Source organism: Branchiostoma floridae, chromosome 4 (assembly GCF_000003815.2).
Source record: "Branchiostoma floridae strain S238N-H82 chromosome 4, Bfl_VNyyK, whole genome shotgun sequence".
Taxonomy (NCBI): Eukaryota; Metazoa; Chordata; class Leptocardii; order Amphioxiformes; family Branchiostomatidae; genus Branchiostoma; species Branchiostoma floridae.
Window position 1 is genome coordinate 3077537 of NC_049982.1, and position 17385 is coordinate 3094921.

General features: G+C 43.4%; 2 protein-coding genes and 1 long non-coding RNA gene across 3 annotated transcripts in view; 2 read left to right on the forward strand and 1 right to left on the reverse strand.

Annotated features, from left to right (window-relative positions):
* LOC118413013 overlaps positions 1–17385 on the forward strand; it is a 711153-nt gene that overhangs the window by 108858 nt on the left and 584910 nt on the right. The window lies entirely within an intron of this gene.
* LOC118414515 overlaps positions 1–17385 on the reverse strand; it is a 660232-nt gene that overhangs the window by 69451 nt on the left and 573396 nt on the right. The window lies entirely within an intron of this gene.
* Positions 5942–16279, forward strand: LOC118414499. Its single transcript, XM_035818586.1, has 6 exons — positions 5942–6088; positions 8514–8624; positions 13052–13161; positions 14254–14386; positions 14756–14868; positions 15377–16279. The coding sequence occupies exons 1-6, from the start codon at positions 6081–6083 to the stop codon at positions 15499–15501; spliced, it is 600 nt and encodes a 199-aa protein (XP_035674479.1). The 5' UTR covers positions 5942–6080; the 3' UTR covers positions 15502–16279.

The following is a 17385-nucleotide window of genomic DNA, read 5'->3' on the forward strand; positions in this document are numbered from 1 at the left end:
TACATGCATAATTATTTATTCTGTCTTAGGATAAAACATAAGTTACATGTAAGTTAGTAACTACAGGGGGCCTAATAGTGGTGAGTAAACGGTACAGGAAATTCAGGTTCATGCAGGTCTGGTTCAGGTCCAGAGGTCCGGACCTGAACCTGGACCTGATTCAGTATGTGAAAACTTGTGATACTCAAAACAATGGCCCGTTTCGATACAAAAAAATCTGCTTTGCAGAGTATTTGAGTACCACTGGCGTTTTAAAATCCTACAAGGCTAACTGCCTCTGTGAGATTGAGTGTAAAAATTGGTAGAAATGACTACAGACTATACTATAATGTACCTGTAGCCCGTTTTGTCCAATTTTGAGTTTGGATCAGTCCATTTTTGCCATTGGGGTTATTTGGAAGAGTCCATATTTGCATGGGAAATACATTTGGAGGTTCAGATATCCACAATGATCTCTCCTGAAGTCAAATATTCTGCCAAGGATGCCAAAGTACAATTTCTAAGGCATTAAGCGTGTTTGGTAGTATAGCGTTATACTAGTTTAGTACATTGTCAACTTAAAAACTTCAGGGGGCATGTACAGGGGGGTTAGCAATTAAAGATTTACAAAATTTTTACATTTTCATATTCATATGGACCGTCTCCATATTTCTAGGGGCGTATTTCATCAAAAACTGCATTTTTGCAAAATAGTGTCCCCCCCTACTTAGATTTGAATCCTCTGACATGCCACCGCCGCTGTGCTCTTTGAAAGAGCCACTTCCACAAGACTCTTTACTCAATCCAACAAAAATAAACTATTAAGCTCGCCCATCAGGCGTCGCTAAAATGAATCAATTCAGCCGCGGCTGCCATTTCTGGACTTGTATTATGCAATAAACCTGCAATAATAGCTGCCTTCGATTATGGGGATAAAAGGCGGTTGGCTCCCCTTTCTCTTACTGTGCCCTAGACACGGTGGGGAACAAACCACGGCCTCAAAAAAGCCATGATTGAATTTCCCTTATACAGTTTATTGCCCCGTGTATGTTGCACTGTTTGAATGAGTGAGACTTAATTGCATCGCCACATTGTCTCAGCCCCCCCAAACGATCAAAGGCAGTTATAGAATTGGCGCTTTTCCTACTCCCACTTTCCGTGATTGCGAACTGATTCCTGACGACAGGAGACAGATGTAGAAGTGTCTGTATCTGTAGGATTTGGACGTCATACATGAGATACAGCTCTAGACAGAACCATGATTAACCACATATGCTACTCCGGCGGTCCCCGGGGATCGGGCAGCTATAGCTCACGGACTTAGGAACCCATAAAGCACTAAAGCAGCTTCCTGTCGGCACATGAACCTCATTCAACTGACGTTCCCACCGACTCCACTGCGGCTGAATGGATGACCCAATTCGGCCTGACTAAGAGGAAGAAATTACCGGTGGAGGCAGATCCCCACTGTATCTGACTGCAGTCCAGCTTTTGTAAACAGCAGTCTACTGTGTCTGGTAAAAACGCTGATACAAATTTAGAGCAAGACCCGTGAGATGGGTTTGGTCTATGGGTTTTTCTTGACACTCTCTAATCCGGTGCAAATGTAACCCAAATCCAGTGCAAAATCTAACTATGAAGCTAATATTACCCTGCTGTTAAGTAGCTGGTATCGATCATAAAAGCGGCTCTGCCTACAGTCCGTTAGCTGATGTTGCACCATAGCTAACGTGCCCTGCTAAGTAGAGGGTGTTGTACCACACCCAACTTGCCCTGTTAAGGTTGACTCTCACTGCACTTGGGACACTGGTGCGGCACTGCGGGGTTCGTTCACTGCGGCACTATTTTGTTGCTTTCGCAATGTTTTGTGATTTAGATATTGCGTGATACGTAAAAGTATAACTTAGAAGACAACAAAATACACAAAACGGAAGAAAATTTGTTCTTTATCGCTGAAATTCGTTGAGTCATCTACGAACTCCTCAGTGACGCACCGGTGCCCCAAGTGCACTGAGAGTCCACCTTTAGGTAGCTGCTGTTGCACCTTAGCACCTCGTGCCTACGTGGCAATGGCAGCGTACGCAGCGCGGCTGAAACAGTAGAAACCGCGCGGGGTAAAACCTGGACTTTGATGAGCAACAGCAGCAAAGCGTTACCGAGCACCCTGCAGAACCCATTTACCAGATTAGTGTTTGATCATTCACCACGCGGCAGTGCGTTAGAAGGATCACGTAGATGTAGGGGGATGTCATCCGCTAAGTACAATCATCTGGACCTGTTTATTGTCACCTCCATCCGGACGTGTGCTGTCCAAAAATCCGTAAACAGCAGATCAGAGACGTCACCTTTGTTTGACATTAAGGGCGTCTGTAAATCCCCTGTTTCATCTTGCATCATTGATGATGCAAAGAAGTTTCTTTAGTAATACCATCCATGTTTTATTGACATCAATAACATGTCTTTTCTACCAAAACCACATGTTTGGAAGGTGTGAAATTTAAAATGTATTTCTTTTGACATCATTCCTCCTCTACATTTCATCAGCATCACTTTATTTATGTATAGTAATATTCACCTTTAACCAACTTATATATATGTATAAGTATGAAATGCCCATAATGTTTGCTAATGAATCACGGTATCTTCACTGAGACATGCGAATCAGGCCCAAAGATTGGTGCATAAGCGCCAGAGAGGTCGAGTCAATAAATAATGGTTTCCACTCCTCATGGATATTATATGTACATGATATATTTTCCCTGAACATTCGGGCCTTTATCATAACGAAGTAGCCGACCATTTGGCTGGAACGCCGTCAAGAGAAGAAGAATCAGGCCCTTCAAGAACGTAATCCCCCATTTGGGCCTACTGCCTGGTATTATGCAGTTCTTCCAGGTGATTTAGAGAGTGAAATTTGAGAACTGTTGCTGTGTTGTATCGACTTTGACTAAGCTCTTAAGTGCTACACCAAACGGCAACTGTGAATAAATGGGAATAAATGGGTCATACTGAACACATGAATTTACTAGACCGATGCAATTAAAACGTAGAACGAGTGTTCGCCTTGTATTCGGTACGTCGTGACCCCGACCGAGTCATACCAAAAGCTTTAAAAATGGCACATGATGCTTTGTCTGTTTCACCCACACGATCACTCAGTCCCGTAGCTAATGGCCGTAGGGGTAGTCAGACTGTATAGCACTGTTTTTCTCTGTTTATCACTCAGTTTGTTTTAGAAAGAGTGTGGTAGTATAATACCAATGGAGGAGTCTAAGTTTAGAAATGGAACTTTTGCAGACTTGACATACCGGCTTTCGCTACTGTATTTGTGTGTGCGTGCGTGTGTTTTTGTGGGGGGGGGGGGGGGGGGTTAGACAGCGGGTGTGGAATAAGTCAGTTTATCCTCCCCAGCAGGTGGGGAAGGGGGTGATGTGAGACCGCGGGTGAGGACTAAGTCAGGTTATCCTCCCCAGCAGACTTATTACAGCCTATCCGCTGGTCAGACTGCCCTGAGCGGAGGTACCGTGTACCATGTCACCGATCAGTCACGGGTCACTGCAAAATCAATACCGGCCCTGATTAAGGGATAACCGAGGAGAGCGGCAAATGAGGGGAAAGGTTTCCTTAATTAAAGTAATTGTCGACAAATTGCCTCAGGCGAACAAAAATGGCTACCAGACACTAACTAGGCTTACACGCACAGTTACAGTGCAATGAGTGTCCGACTGGCCTCTAGCATCCCAACAAGAAGAACAAGCGAAGAGAAAACTACTCTATAACCTATCAATGTGTATGTATCTATGTGTTGTGTGTTTGTGTATGTGTGCGTGTTAGTGTGCATGTGTGTGTGTGTGTGTGTGTGTGTGTACGTGTATGTGCGAGTGTGTGAGTGTTTGTGTGTGTTTGTGTGTGTGTGTGTGTGTGTGTGTGTGTGTGTGTGTGTGAACTTTTATTGACTAACGGTGAGAACCAGCATCAGTTACGTTTAAGTAATTTGACGTACATGTATGGTATATTTGATGTGCGAAAGCTAGGATGAAGTTTTAAAAAACGGCCATCAACGCACGCCTGACTTTGGTTCCTCATCCCCGAACAGTCGCGAACATCAAGCGATGCGCACATCTGACCTGGCTAGAAACCTGCCTGCAGGTGGATATAACGGCACGTGCGTCACAAACATTAGTACAGGTAAGATGTGAGGATCTTCATCTTTTAACAACCAATTTATGTCTCTGTAGATTAAAAATACTCGCACGTTAATTACTAAGTAATTGGATAATAGCTAGACCCTTAAGACCGCTTCTTTAGTTCGCTTAAGACGTTAGAAAAGCCGGGCAGCACTTTACTTCAAGGAGAAATGACTTACATCCCTTTTTACCCACCTTACATCTTAAGTGAGCCCGTAAGTAAGCCCGTGCGTCACTCCTAAATTTTTGCTTATGTTCTAATAACAAACTACAAATCCAACCTGCCGACAGGACGTACTTTGGGGATGAGTAGGAAGAGATCACAGGTCGTCAGACGTCAGAACAACCGACGTCAGGTGTGATAAACTGATCCAATAGCCCCGCCAACCTACGTCTAATTGTAGAAATAAAAAAGTAAATACTCACTACTATTTGAAACCTTTCATGATTGCTTAAACCTCAGGTTACCCTGCTACCGTTCATTGAACTGCTTATTGTGATGGACAGTCAGAATCGTTCTGTTCCCGTTAACCTGCGTCTAATTGTCGAAATTCAAAATTAGAAATAAAAAAAGTAAATACTCACTGTTATTAGGAACCTTTCATTGCTTAAACCTCAGGTTGCCGTGCTACCATTCATTGAACTGCTTATTGTGATGGAAATTCAGGATCTTTCTGTTTTATAGCCTGACAATCAATGAAGTGACTGGATAAAAACTGGGCCTCACAGACAACCTGTCTGTCTAGCTGACGAGTACCAAATGACCTGATAAACCTACAAAGCTGTGGAGAATGACTGGCTCTGTCTGACGAGGGTCAAAATGTCGTTTGAGGGCATGACCACCTGGGGTTAAGGTCACCGGAGCACACTCTGCTCTAAAGTACACAAACTGAGCACACAATAATCCACTTGATACAAGATGTCGACATGCCCCTCCGAAACGAGACCTAAGTCCATAAAGAAAGGCGATTACAGCAAACAGCAATCTCGTTGCTTGAAATTTGTCCATTTCTTTATTCTGAATTCGGTACTGTGTATTGCAATTGATGTGAGCTAAGTCCAGTTACTTTGCGCTTTCTCCGCTCAAACCCCTGGACAGAAAGACGTGCATAAGACAATACAAATGAGAACAACGCGGTAACAAATCTAATACAAACTGGTCTCGAGACCTGCTGTACACCCTCCGTTTCACTGGGCTGCCATGACCTCGTGACCTCCATGGAAAGTGAACTGTAGACCTGATAAGGATAGATTCAGTTAGGAACACCGATGGAGACAAGGATGTGTGGGGTAAGCTAGGTTTGGTTTGATACAGAGATATCCATTATATTAGTGACTGATATGTCACTATTCTTCCTGGAGTCCGGGTGATTTGTAAAGAATCAATTTTAGACGTAAAAATTTGCACTATCGCACGTGTGGGGGTTCTTTAACGTACGTGGAGTGTGTCTCTCCCCAAACACGGGACGTCCATTTAATGTCCTATCCGAGGGACCAATACTGATGATGGAGAAAGAGACGAGAGTTGTAAGGTACACCAAGCTTCCCGGGTCAACATCCGACATATCCATGACGATGCTGAAGACGACACGGAAGCTGCAGAGGGTGAACGTAACGATGACGAAGATGTCGGTAGCCAAGCAATCTTCCCTCCCACACTCAACCATCCCCACAAGACTACTGTCACGATATGCAAATAAGGTCCCACGTCAGCCGGTCCTTCAGAACTGTTCCGCCTACTTCTGTAACGTCAGCGGTCCCATCCACACCTGGTATAAAAGCACCTTCCACCGGCCTGTTCTGACACTTCCCTGAGACACACGACACGGAGGAGGACCCGATCTCAGAGAAGAACCTGAGAAGAAGCGCAGAAGCCACCAGCAGCTCAGCCCTATAGACTACACATCGCTACTGATGCCGCGGTAAGTCCCAGCATTTAACTTTACGTTTCTTTACAGCCGCAGACTTGTCTTGGTGAACAGAAGATTCTCAGAACGAAAAGCATTGTCATCACTTGTCTTCGGTAATCGCTGTAATCGGTGCAAGGGCGGCTTTAACAAGTTTAACCATTCCGTTTGTGTCAGGTTGGCACTTTCTGTAAATCCTTGCAACAAAATTCATTCAAGAACAACAATGATTTCGACACATTGGTTTTCATTTGACCATTTGAAACAAGTTATCATGAGCGACTCTTTTCCCACATTCTGTCCCTGCTAGAGGCATGGCATTCTGGATCCTCTCCTTCGCTTTATGCTTAGGTCACATTTCCAGACGGGGCCCGGAACGAACCGTATTATATAAAAGCCAACGAAACACGCAAAACATTTTCAAACACTTTAGTTATGAGCAGAATTCGAGCATTTTTTATGATTTATTTCTGTTACAGCAAATAGCCTGGCCGGGCCCAGGTTTTGAAATGTGGCCTAGCATTAGTGGCGACGGTAACATCAACAATAAATAAGATTAGGAAAACTATCCGTACTTTATGATAATCACATCAATTTCCCATAACGTGATCAGACCAGAGCGCTGGCCGCGGGTCTCCGCCGCCGGATTGTCCGATGATCCCTGCGGCGCCTAGCGACTGCTTAGGCCGTGTTGATTTCCTTACATGTATGACATCGCTTGAGAACCCAAAAGCTGAGGAAAGCGTGTGAAGTTTAAAAAACGGTTTGGCAAAAAAAGGTTTGCCTTCATTACATTATCAGATCTTGGTGGTTGAACAAATGAATTAACACAGAATACCGAACGAATAGACTTTTTCAAGTTTTTTCTTTCATATTACTTTCTCACGTCACTTGTCTTTTGACGTTGGCGTCTATGACATAAGTAAATCTTTTTCCTATATATTCTAAAATGTACAGCATTCACTAGCTCGATTTTCTGGCTGCTTTGTACGATTTTCAGTATGGTTGAAAACTGCTGCAAACCGTCGAAAATTGATGTGATGTCATCCACATAATCAAATCGACATGGCCTCGGAACGTTTTCTGGATATTTCCCTGGAGATTTCAATCTGCTAAAGGATTTAGACTTCTGATGAAATATTATCAAGATTCATCATTTACAAAGCAACAGGCGAAGAAGTGGACTTTGGGCCGGTAAATCTGTAAGGCGGCTCTACAGGCCTTGTTAATGTCATATATGACAACCGCCCTGCAGCGAGCTGACTTACGACCACTACTGCTGATACTGTCAGTCAGGCTACATACGAATACTACTACTACTGTCATTTAGTCTACTTACGACTTCTAGATCTACTACTTGATACAGTCTACTTACGACTACCCCTTCTTCTGTCATTCAGTCTACTTACGACTAATTCTACTACTGTCATTCAGTCTACTTACGACTACTACTAAAACTGTCATATAGTCTACTTACGACTTCTTCTACTACTGTCAGTCAGTGTTCCTATGATTACCACAACTTCTGTCATTTAGTCTACTTACGACGACTACTACAGTACAACTGCTGTCAGTCATCAGTCTACTTACGACGACTACTACTAACGTCAGTCAGTCTACTTACGACTACTTTTACTGTCAGTCTATACAAACTTAGTCTTAGGCAGCTAGTAAAATATGTTTCTGTTGGGCCGATGATACGGACAAAAGCCCCGATAATGGGCTGATAAATGCACAAAACGTTCATCAAGGACACGTGTTTGTTGTTTTTCGTGGTGGGAGAGGGCGCCCTTTAACAGTAACAGCGAGTGCGTGCTGTGTTTCGGACCAGCTTTACCCTTGCTGAAAGCTTCGTTCCAGGCGCGCATTTGTAAACAGGAAGACAGTACCACAGCTTCGCCTGACGGGTTAGTCTATGTTAATCATCGCAGTAAATATTGGCCGTTAAATTTCCCTACAAATATCATCAATCCTCCCTTCTTCCTCGGCTCGGGCCGGGCGCTGTTGACATACCGTGTTGCCGAGCTGCCCTTGATGTGGTGTCACTTAATCTCATTTATCTCCGTTTGCCGGCAGGTCTATAGTTTTTGTACATTCATGTCATACGGGCACTGCTACGTCCGTATTGGGTATATTTTGACTCACTTGCAAACCCTTTCATACTCTCCTTTATATACTATTATGCATATTTCTTTACAAAACTTATACAAAAATATATTTTGCCCCCCAAAAAATATTTTGCCAAAATATATTTTACCGCAGATTGCACAGCGATGCTAATACTTCTGTACTGAATATATGTTGACTCAATTGTACAGGATGCAAGGGATCCTTTATCCTTTAATACGCCCTGTCATACGACTATCTTATTTTATTTTCATGCTAGCATGCATTGAGAGAACCTTTTTAACGAAATATGTCTTGTCAAACTTTGTCGCAGATTGCACCACCTGTACCTCGCCGCCAACGTACTGTTGGTTGCCATGGTAATCCTAACGAAGGTGACGTCATCAGCCGGTCTCCCTACAGCCAACCAGAAGCCTCTTACACGGTAAGCATCGATTCATCTACATTCAATCAGCATTTTCTGTTATTGCTATTTGCTCTTTGTCAGTAAGGAGTGCCCTTGGGTTTGTTTGAGTAGAGTGTTGCCCTTCGGATTTGCGAACGCTCCAGTAACGTTCTGACGGATACCAAACAACGCTTGACGCAAACTACCTGTTCTTTCGCTCTGCTGATGGGAAATGTCAACAGTCTTGTGATGCCGGATATTGGACGAAAGTGGTGGGCTAATATTGTGATCACGGAGTCTATCTAACCCTTCAGTGTCACCCTGTGTACGGTAGGCGATGCGTATCCGGCATTGTCGCCTTATAAATGGTAGTATTAAAGCGAAGAGAATAGTCATAGATTACACTGTGTAGAGTGGGACGTCCAAATTTGACAGACAGTCCGCTGGTCGTCTGGCAAGTTATGAATGATCTGTGATTAATCTTGGACTTATTTCAATGATCAATGAAAAATTTGGTCTCTCATCGCGATTTTTTCATTTAATCATTTTCATTGTAATTATATATGTGGATTTACATTATCTTCCATATGCAGTTTTCCGACAGGGTCTCCCTTCAATGCGGATATCTACTGACGTAATGATACAATACAAATTTAGTACCATGTAGTTATTTTGTCAACAACAACAAACTATACTTCAATGTAAGTTCATCTCTGACGGTAGTCATCATTATGTTACAATTTTAAGACTTTATAACCGTGTACAAAGTAAAGCTCTTACCAAAAAGCTTTCGATCAGTCCTCTGATCATTATCAAGATCTATGACTTAGGTTTTGGTTCACTTCAACTTGAGAAGGATCAGAGGACTGATCGAAAGCTTGTTGGTAAGCGCTTTATTTTGTGCACGGATATAAAGTCTTAAAATTGTAACACAAATCACATCATACCTGGTGCCACTGTTACAAATAGTGGAACCCGTCATATTCCCAAGGCAACAATGTAATTCCCATCATGTTGAGTCCCAATCACTAAAGCAGTTTAAAAAGTAGGTTAATACAACACAAACCGCGGCCTGAGGCCGAAAATATTGACGTTAGTTAAGTAGCAAACAGGACAGTGGGGATTTTTTCTTGGAATTAAATTGTTATTTCTGGGAAGCGCGAAGGAAAAACACTTCGCATTAAAATAAACCGGGGAAAAATATTGGCACAAGAATTAGTCTCCATCTCACAATGTTCTCCATACTGCTCGGCTGTATCCTGGAACCGTTTACTGTTGTTTTCCTCTGTTTTAAATCTACAGTACGTTATGCTCTTACAAGCTATCTATAAGTCATGGCGATAAAGCAGACGTAAAAGAATACAAGAAATTTATACTTACCACGACTAATGAAATCTTTCATGCACATGAGTAAACGTACGGATAGACGAACAATACATGATTTATCTAATTGCATACGGAATATGATTCTATGCTATTCAAATATCGATAACTAGAAACCTCATTGTTGTACACCGTACAGTCACGACATCAGCTGTCTGCATCACAGAACCAATATCAGAATCATAATTAAAGATAAAAGGCTTAGAACGAACACCCTTCGGATTTAGCTAGTCCATTATGCACGCCTTGAGTTTATTACGTAAATCCCTGCATAAATGTCACAAAGGAACAACGACAAACACATATTTACTTTAGAATTTGTTACTAGCACACAAGCAACTTTTCTAATCCACTTAAAAGTGAATCAAAGTCCTTTCAGAGTCCACTCACTGATGGAAATATCATCTTTGTTTGTCCATTAACACTTCCAGAACTATCCGTACTTATTCACGTGGACAAACGTTAGATTTTCGTCGTCAAAGGTCTACCAAAGGATTACTGAAAATCAGTTTAACTCTTAAAAACGCCTTTTTATCCCTTTCCACTTGGCAACCGAACATCTTGTTTTATGTCCAAACATCATTTTTACCGGTCGCGACCAAATCCTCACGGCGATTATAGTAAAGTTTATTGCAAATTCTTGCTCTTTCCTAGGTTATTGGATTCGACTCCATTTTCGAAGACAGTGGAAGACAAAAGATCGCACCTTTTCTATTATTTGTGGATTTTGTGATGTTAGAAGAAGAATTGTTTTCTTTTTTGTCAGTGAAAAAAGTTCTAAACCGGTGGCAAAGATTATGCCTACTGGGACGTCCTCCCGTGCGGCGATTATATAAAAACCGCTGGCAAGGAACCGTTTGGCCTACCGAGACTCCCGTGTGTCTGGTGCCCCCGCGCCCTTTCATGCTGCAAATAAAGTGGTTTCCTGTGACCCAGTTACTCGGTATTACCGGTAATTAAACGGTTTACCCGCAGTGGACGGAGGTAATGCGGGTGGGGAGTTTCAGCCCACGCAGCCAGGAAGTTCTCGTGGAAAGATTTCGTCTAAAGCCGAGTTAAGAACACTTAGCGGGTCCAGCACCTGAGCTTAAGCCATGCGGTTACTTTGTCTTAAAGTTCCTACCCACCGTCTTAAGCTCCTAGCGACGAAAGCGTCCTTTACCTTTATCACTGGCAAAACTCCGCATAGAGGAGTACAAAGGTCCACAACAGAGTAACTATGCCGCTTCTCTATAGACATATAATGAGCCAGCATCTGGGCGTAAACCATGTGGTCAATTAGTACTGAAAGTTCCCTATCCATGTCCTAAGAGTTCGCGGTCTTGGTTGTTAGTTCTTCGCACAAGAGAGAAAGTGCACAGGTGTTTAGAAGATAATCTGTTAGGCCACTCTAAGAACGTTAAATGGAAGTAGCCCATCGGCTGAATCCAGGTGGTTAGCACTTTGTACTCAAGCTTCATCAGTGCCTTACAGTCATGTTGAGGGACCAACGGCCTTTACCTTCCAGTCTAGTTCGTTCGGCTTTACCTGGTACGAGAGCCCATTGCGTCACTGTATAGAATCTGCACTTGGGCGGAAATTGTGTGGGTAGTTAGAACTGAGTCGTCATGAGGACCATCACCATGTCTTTGTAGAGAAGATGTGTATAATGGCCACTCTTAGCGATATCACTTTCTTTCGCTAGTACTCCCCTTCCTCTCAGAGCCGGCCGGTCCAACTTATCTTATTAAAATACTGACAATGTCCAGAGGAAAATGATGAACATGTTGTTTTAGAGTTTTAAATCACAATACCACAACCCTTTCCTCCCGCGTGATCTCAATAAAAAGCTTCTCATGAAGTAATGTTTGAAACAAACAAAAGGTAAACAAAGAGCACAAAAAGCACCACTTTAATGCCGAGCTGATTATAATTTACTTGATGGATTATAAAAGTATAACTGCCGCCCAAGCCGTATTTTGATATTTTCCGGTAACACTTAGTCGGGTCCACTGAGAGACCAGGATGACACTCATCAGATGGTAATGCTATCCCAGGGGTTTTCTGGTCCAGTTAGATAGGAGCTTGAAAATGGACTCGGCACGGGGGTGGATATGCCATGTGGTTGGAAGCGGAACGGAAAGAATATCAAAATATAATGTAAATGCATTTAATTTCGCGGTAGCGGGAAAATGGACTTTTCGCGGTGGTTTTAATTTCGCGGCAGCGTTCATAGACTGTAGTCACATACTATAATGGATAAATGTTCGCGGTGATTTTAAGTTCACCGAAAACCGCGAACATAAAACCAACGCGAACATTTCTGCATTTACAATACCAGCACTACAAAACACCACGGGAGCGTAAAACGTGAAGCTAGTGAATATTTATTACACCTACCTTGCGAAAATCTTGCTTTGTATAACACCATTACCAGGACAACATTGTGAATTAGGAGGATAATAAGGAAAACGTCTCAAGAGGAACTCAATCATTGCTGTGCTGCTTGGACTATAATTTGTTTGTGATGATCCTAATGAAGCTTTAATTTCCGTGCCACAAAATCATAAGATACCTAATCCGAACCGCGTCTAGGGATCTGTTGGAGGTAATCAACTCATCAGTATAAACCTTTTCTTCACTATTTTATTTCAGACAAAACTGTCTCACACGTTTACATTATACTTACCTTATCAAACTATCAATCTATAGTTTTTGCCTTAACATTGTCTCCAGTAGCGTATTGTGAGAAGCACACCAGTAACTTCTCCAAACAGTGCGCCCGGGAGGAGCACAAAGAACTGGACGATGACATATTTAGTTTTTATGATAATCGCACCAGTAGATGACTTCTCTTATTGAACGCCAGTTGATAACTACTCCCAACCATGTTCCCAGATCGGTAGAGAACTTCTCCCAACTTTGTTCCCAGATCGCTAAGGGAGTCTTCTCCCAACCATGCTCCCAGATCAGTAAGTAACTTCTCCCAACCTTGTTCCCAGATCAGTAAGTAACTTCTCCCAAGAATGCTCACATATCGGTAAGTAACTTCTCCTAACCATGCTAACAGATCAGTCCGTAACTTCTCCTCTCCATGTCCCCAGGAGGAGCATCACTGACGTCACGATGACAGAGGAGAGAACCCGCGACATGATCAGCCGGGCCCGCCAGGCGTGGCTCACCGCTCTGGTGGACGAGATTCTCCTACCCGAAGGTAGGTAAAACTCAGTTTAGTCCCAAGAATAATGAATGAATGAAGACCTTTATTGTACATACATACACAGTGTGGGTTCGCAACAAAAGATACACGAAATATATGCAATGAATTTTACTACGTGAATTCGACTTCTTCTTGTTTCTTTGTGACATTGAAAATGTAGGAACAGATATGGAGTCAGTTTGCAAATTCCCGTAATTGTGAGTTGTCTCTTCCGGGAATGAGCGGTAATCCCCTTTGTTGAATCACCAAATACGTTTTAAAAAGGGGACAACAGACTGATTTATACGCGTTCGAGTACTCAGAATAAGTTATGGGAACACTCTGCACTACCAGTGGACTAGATACGCAAAGTAAGGCAACTGGATGAAGTTCCGAAACTACAGCGGAGTAGCTAAAATAGGGTGTGCCTGTAAAAAAAAGGAATGGTGTGGGCATGAATTTAACATACAGAAATACAATTAGAACTGCTTATATGCCATTTGTAGCCCTGACAGAATTGTATATTCTATAAACCCTGTCCGGCCGAGTCAGCCAGCTCTGACTAGTGACTATGTCACACTGACTTTCCGGCCGCGCCGTGTCACGTCAGTTTGCAGATTCCCGTAATTGTGCGCTGGCTCTTCCGGGAATGCCCTGAATAATCCCCTTAATCAGGGGGACGTCTTAAAGGACAATTTGTCTGAGAAATAATGCCCGCGTCGAGACTTGAAGACATCACATCGTCTTTAATTTTTGACAAATCGTCTTAAGACCGCGTCGGGTACAGACATTATGCTGATTGCCCAGATATTTCTTAGACGAAAAAATTAAAGATGGCAACAAGACATTTCTTGTGAGTAATGCAACCCGTCTTTCACAAGGTCAGTCAGAAGCAGGCATTTTCCACATATTCCTTGAAAATAACCAAGGTCTATTGTTGAAGCTAAGGGACTACTCACATGTTTCCAAGTTCAAACAGATAAATGAATTCTAGATCTCATGTGACAGAATATAGGACAAAATGTTCATATGCATCTATAATCCTGCTTTTCCCTGAAGATGATCATGATGATCGATATTTGATCCATATGACCCGTTTTCTGCCAGGTGCCAACAGTAAGCGGTCAGGCATCGACACGATGGCGGACCACAGACTGGCCCACGACACGAGGACTGCTTGGCGGCGCCACCTGTTGAGATATCTGGTAACTGCAGATCCCAGCATCTCATTTCCACAGCGGTAAGCTCAACAGTGTTTATTGATGTCTGTTGACCATTTTGACCAATAGAATACTGACAAGTATATATTCCTCGTGCGTTTTGACAAACCGACCATAGCTAAACCCAGGCAGTCTTACATTTTCACCTTTACCAAAAAGCAAGAAGATGCCGAACTTCTGTGTAAGACTAGATTTGTGATACTTATATGTATACATGTTTTGACTTGTTGTGACCTGTACTTCATGTACTAACTGGTCTCCATTCATTATACATTGCCATCAATATTATGGAGCTAGCTATACAGACTGTCCAAGGTCTGTGCAGCAGTACATAACGGCCTGCTGACCGTCTGTCACCACTACTGACCGTTTCCTCCGTTACCCCTCAGGCCCAGCAAGCGGCAGATCACGGACCGGACCATGACGGAGGAGCGCAGCCGGGACCTGGTGGACAGGGCCCGCCAAGCCTGGATCTCCTCACTGGTGGACGAGATCGTGGAAGGTGAGAGGCGCGTGTGTGTGTGTGTGTGTGCGAGTGTGTGTATGTGTGTGCGTGTGTGTGTGTGTGTGCGTGCGTGTATGTGTGTGTGTATGTGTGCGTGTGTCTGTGTGTGCATGTGGATCTGAGTGCGTGTGTGCGTGTGTGTGTTTATGTGTGTGCGTGTGTGTCTGTGTGTCTGTGTGTTTGTGTGTTTATATGTGTGTGTGTGCCTGTGTGTGCATGTGGATCTGAGTGCGTGTGTGCGTGTGTGTGTTCATGTGTGTGCGTGTGTGTGTGTATGTGTGAGTGTGTGTGTGAGTGTATGTGTGCGTGTGTTTGAATGTGTACGCGAGCATGTATCTATGTGTGGGTTGAGTGTGTGCATGTGTGTGTGTGTACTGACAACATGCATCACAGCGTCCATACCTGTATGTTTGGTTGTGTCCATATGAATGTGTTGGTTGGTAGTTTTATTCGATGATTTATTCGAAACGGGTTTATATCTGTATCATTATTGCCCCCCCCCCAGCTTCCGGTACCAGCAAGCGTCAGATCACCGATGTTGACGTCACTTCCGACCACAGTAAAGCCTTCACAGACCGCGAGCGGACCGCCTGGCTACACAGGCTCCTCAACGCCGTGCAGGGCCAGTGAGCGGATACTCGGCCCAGTACGGTGCAGGACCAGGAAAGAGAGACCTCTAGCTGATTAGACCGGTATTGGACCCAGCCTTGACTAGTGGAGGTCGACAATGGAACATGGTTCCTACTTTCACACACCTCGCACCTGACTATCATGTTTACATACCAGGGGGAAACTTCAGGGTGAGAGTAGACATGGGGAATGGCACTTCCTCTATGGAAAAAATGGTTTAAAAATACAGATTTTCTTAGAAAATAAAGCCTGGTATTGGCCGATGTGATATCAGAAAAATGATCGGAAAGACTTAAGGTACTTAACGTACAAGAGCGACCACTTTCGCACAGAAGCACAAAGATGTTTGTTCACGTAGTTTTAGAGAGAAGGTGTTTCTAAGATGTCTGTTTTAGCGTTGAGATCAATTGTGCTGTCTGAAGATCTTAACTGAACATATCATTCAAGAGTTTCCAGAAGACATATTATATATACCGTTATTGTTGATTCTCAGAAAGCTCTGTTAAGTATGAAATGACCATTCGCTATAACTCTTCACGTTAAGTCAGTTACTCAAACAAAGACGCCAAACTAAAGCATTTGACTTCCCGCCTATGAGATACCCGTCATGCCCGCTGTTAGGCGCTCCTGACAGTCAGTAATAACAGTACATTCCTGACCACGAACTGTTAACAGTATGGTATGTGTGGTGAGGATACTGAAGCTGCACGGAAATAATTTCATCAGGTTGGTAGATCATAGGACATACGAGTTTTCTTTTACACAACCAGTTTTTCTCTCACCTGCTGGCGTATCGATGTTTGTCTGTATGATGAACCGGGATGAGGGGGGGGGGGGGGGGTAAAAGCTCAGCCACGTTTGGGATAGTGTTCTCGCCTCAAAAGCGCCACCTACATCGGCTACATATAGCGGCGAGAACCAGAACTCCAGTTAGAAGCTCTGAGAAAGATGTCATAGATCGAAACGTCATGCAGGTGAGAAAAAACTGGTTGTGTGAACAAAAACGCTTATGTCCACCGAATCTGCACATTTGATAGGTCAAAACTGTCGCATACCAAAACTAGTCCAAACCTTATGACTACATCGACACGTCTACATCTGTACCGGCGATTGCAGTGGGTCATGTCCAATAACTTGTGTGTCGTGTGATTCCCTGTTATTTTTTTCCAAATGATCTAAAGATTCTGACAAACGAAGGCAAAGACAGAAGGTTGGTAGCATAGCGCCTTGGTGATAGTTTACTAATGCTGTCACGGACTTTGTTGAAATATAAAAAATGCACCTCTTTTATGTGTACACAATATATCATTTCACAAGCAAACCGGCATCTCTTGTATTCATTTTGATGATAATAAGTTTTAGTTAAATCAAGGGTTAATGACCCGCCCCGAGGTGTATATGGTGTCATAACGCCTGGTCCTTTGCTATAACCGAATGAAACCACCGGGCAATACAAATGAAAAGGAAACAAAAATGAAATTCAGACCATGTACTAGACGAATTCTAAAGTTAGGAGTTCAAAGCGTCTTTCACATGGAATTAAGTTAAACTAAGGTCACAACACGCCGTACGTGCAATTTGTCCGTACGTTTTTTTGTTGTTTTTTTTAGGCCACGTCCGCAACGTATTTCTGAAAACGTTCAGGCTGTACAGGGCGCGTCGCCCGTACCGACTCGTACGGGGTGGGGGCGAATCCGCAGCCCGATGGCACAGTTCTGCCTGCTCGCAAAGTTTTACTGCGTGTCTGCGTGCTCCAAAATCCGTCGGATTCCCTGCGACTTCGTACGGAGGCGGTACTTACCACTTACGGATACAAAAAGATAGCCCACGTTTTGGCACGTAGACAGCACGTATTTGCACGTACGGTGCGGTGTGCCCTTAGCT

Excerpts from the sequence above, each read along its gene's own strand:
- LOC118414499 (XM_035818586.1), top strand. Across the intron at positions 13,162-14,253 it reads CGAGATTCTCCTACCCGAAG|GTGCCAACAGTAAGCGGTCA; the intron begins GTAGGTAAAACT and ends GTTTTCTGCCAG. Across the intron at positions 14,869-15,376 it reads GGTGGACGAGATCGTGGAAG|CTTCCGGTACCAGCAAGCGT; the intron begins GTGAGAGGCGCG and ends CCCCCCCCCCAG.